Below are 2,828 nucleotides of genomic sequence, written 5' to 3'. Positions count from 1 at the left end.
ATTGTACAACACATTGCATATGCTAATTGGGCTAATATCCTTTATTCTCTTGGGTTAGTTGACCCCCTTTTTTTAACACAGGGTTATTTGACCTTGGGGATCAAGACAACAGAGGTACTTTTTGTTATCCGAACAGAGGTATTATTCCACCCGAAGAAAGAACAAAACGGGAAAACACAAAACAAAACGAAAACTCTCTACGCACTTATTGGGCCGGCCAAGCAGCGCTAGAGTTGGCGGGTCGTATTATTGCCGTAGGCCGAAAAGCCCTACAAGACGTCGTATTACTGCGTGCGTGGCGTCCGATTACTCGTCCGGCGCCGACACGAGCCCACGTTCTCCTCCTCTATATATCCTAGCCTCGCATTGGGGGCGGCCGCGGAGCAACCACCTCTTCGCCAAGCAACAAGGAAGATCTATCCCCTCAAGAAAGATCCCTGCATCCTCCAATTCCATTGGCATACGGATTTTGGCAAGTTGAATTTAGTTTTAGCATGGAGAGGTTCGCCGCTATGGTCGCCGGCCGCCGTGCCGCTGCCGCTCCGAAGCCCGCTTCCGCCGCCGAGGAGGGGGGCGAGGAGTACCTGCGGATCCAGCTGGAGGAGATCGTCATCGTCAAGGACGACGCCTACGACGCGCTCGCCGCCGCCACGGCCGCCGCGCAGTCCCGCGCCAACGGCAACGGCCAATGCGGCGGCGGCGCCACCACCACGGTCACCGCGTCCACCTCCATGGAGAACTGCGCGAGGGCGGCCGCGGCGGCGCGCGTTGGGAGCTCGACGAGGCCTGAGGCCGCGCAGGGCGCGTGGACCACGGCGGCGAGGGGCGTTGGCTTCGACTAGGCGTCGACCACCTCGACGCGCTCCTTTCCGATCGGTGGGTGGGTGATTATCCGTACGCGTCCTTGTTCATATCCAGCATCGAAGTCGAAGATCGGGTTGATGAACTCCAATGTAGTTTTTTTTTTTTGGCTTGATTACTCGTTGGTGAGGTTGGTGGAGAGGGGATCGGTTGTAGTAGCTTGGATCGTCAAATCGGTTCTCTGGTTGATCCTGTTGCTATATAGCATGTCACTTTATCCCACGAATTTGGTTTTTGCGGCGAGATCTGTTGAACGCATCAAATAGTTCAAGTTTGTGTTATCATCAATTCATCGAGGAATTAAGCTTAGATCGATCATTAATTAACTAATCGGTGATATAGAATCATAGAGAGATCAGTTTCACCATATATTGCCACAACCTTGTGATGTATACCTACCACCCTACCCATGTAGTCATGTTTCGTTTTCTTTTCATGAGAGCTTCGGCCCCTCCACAGCATAGCGTAGCATTGTGTTTGGGTGGTGGTGTGTTTGTTATCGACCGCCAATTCTAGGGCCTTGCCTCTCCCGGGCAAATGAAAAGTTAGCACATGTTTGGTAAAAGCACATGGGTAATGCTTGATTAATCCATATGTGGTCTTTGGTTTTGGGACCTGGGTGCATGAGGCCCACGGGCATCACCTCACCTAAGGTCGAATTTTTTTTTTTACAAAAACATCTTATGTTTAGTTATGGAGGTAGTACTTCACAAATTATTGTGCAATTTTTTCAGCTGCCATCATTTCGCTATCCAGCGCAAATTTCAATCTACAACCTTCTTTTGGTACTTTGCGAAAGAGGGGAATGATCACCTTTTCATCTACATTTGCTCTATGAGCAGTCCATCACATGGACTATATGAACATCAAGTAGATGTAGGGAACCATGTAGGCTAAATAAGTGCAAAACCATATTTTTTACCGTGAATACCCAGGAAGATGATGTAGTTAGAGATCACAACTTCAAGTATACACTAGACGCGCAGTTTTGTCTATCGAAGTAGAGTTGGCGAAGCGTGTCTACTATCTCCTCCTTTGCGAGATCTCGTGAACAGTTCTTCAAAGCGTAGTGGCCACAACACCTCCACATGTACAAAATTGAAGTGAGTTGGCGGGCCATGCGCTAGCAACTCCGAACAACAGGTCAGCAGGTGGAGGCACCCTAGGGCTCCTAAAACCTGCACCCTGCCCATCCTTTTATAAGAGACGACCCCTTTAGGGTTCGGTGCACCCCCTCCACTATTTCCCCTAGTGGGATCAAGGCCAAATTAGCCCGCTCCTTTTACATCCTTCGGATTGCATCTGTTTTGACATTAATCATTTAAGTGTGTGACTCTGTTCATGCATGTTGGACATGACACGATCACTCCTACTCGGTCACTAGTTAGTGGCCCCTAGTCAGATGTGACAGCTTCCAAACATACATAAAGATCACATCAAACAAACATTCACAACGTTGCATACATGTTAGGTATTCCCTTTGCCGCATGATATTGGTTAAGCTCAAGCTCAAGCACTCTTGCTCAATTACATGACCCAAATTGTTTACTAGGTTAATTGTTTAGCCTTAATTAAGTAGCATGTCCATGCATTTATGGAACCGATGACTCGAGGCCCTGAGAGATATCTCTCTCATTATAAAGAGGGGAAAATCATATATTTATTGACTGCGCCGCATAGCATGCTTTATGACAAAGAAGAAAGCAACATTTATGACTACCTAATTACGGAGTAGTGTTTGATAACCCCTAAGTAAGTCACTACACATTTGAAGTAGTACACATTGTATGAGATGGCTAAAGCATTCCGATGTGTATCAAGTTGGTTCTATCCAGCCCATGTTCCTAACATGTGTTCACATTATTGCTTCGACATTTCTGTGTCCACAACATGTGAAACATATGGTCATCAACCAATACACATATGCTAATCTAACATTCATATGTGTCCTCACATGGATTCCGACC

At 47.5% G+C, this 2,828-nt stretch overlaps 1 protein-coding gene across 1 annotated transcript; it reads left to right on the top strand.

The window, feature by feature from the left end:
* Positions 1-350: 350 nt before the first annotated feature.
* On the top strand, positions 351-1,151 carry LOC123124753 (uncharacterized). The gene has a single exon (XM_044545313.1). It carries the CDS (start codon positions 495-497, stop codon positions 840-842), a length of 348 nt encoding a protein of 115 aa, XP_044401248.1. The 5' UTR covers positions 351-494; the 3' UTR covers positions 843-1,151.
* The last annotated feature ends 1,677 nt before the right edge of the window (positions 1,152-2,828 follow it).

Source organism: Triticum aestivum, chromosome 5D (genome assembly GCF_018294505.1).
Source record: "Triticum aestivum cultivar Chinese Spring chromosome 5D, IWGSC CS RefSeq v2.1, whole genome shotgun sequence".
In the NCBI taxonomy this organism is placed as follows: Eukaryota; Viridiplantae; Streptophyta; class Magnoliopsida; order Poales; family Poaceae; genus Triticum; species Triticum aestivum.
This window is presented reverse-complemented; position numbering and strand designations above follow the sequence as displayed.

Coding starts and splice junctions, on each gene's coding strand:
- LOC123124753 (XM_044545313.1), top strand. CDS start 495: ATGGAGAGGTTCGCCGCTATGGTCGCCGGCCGCCGTGCCGCTGCCGCT.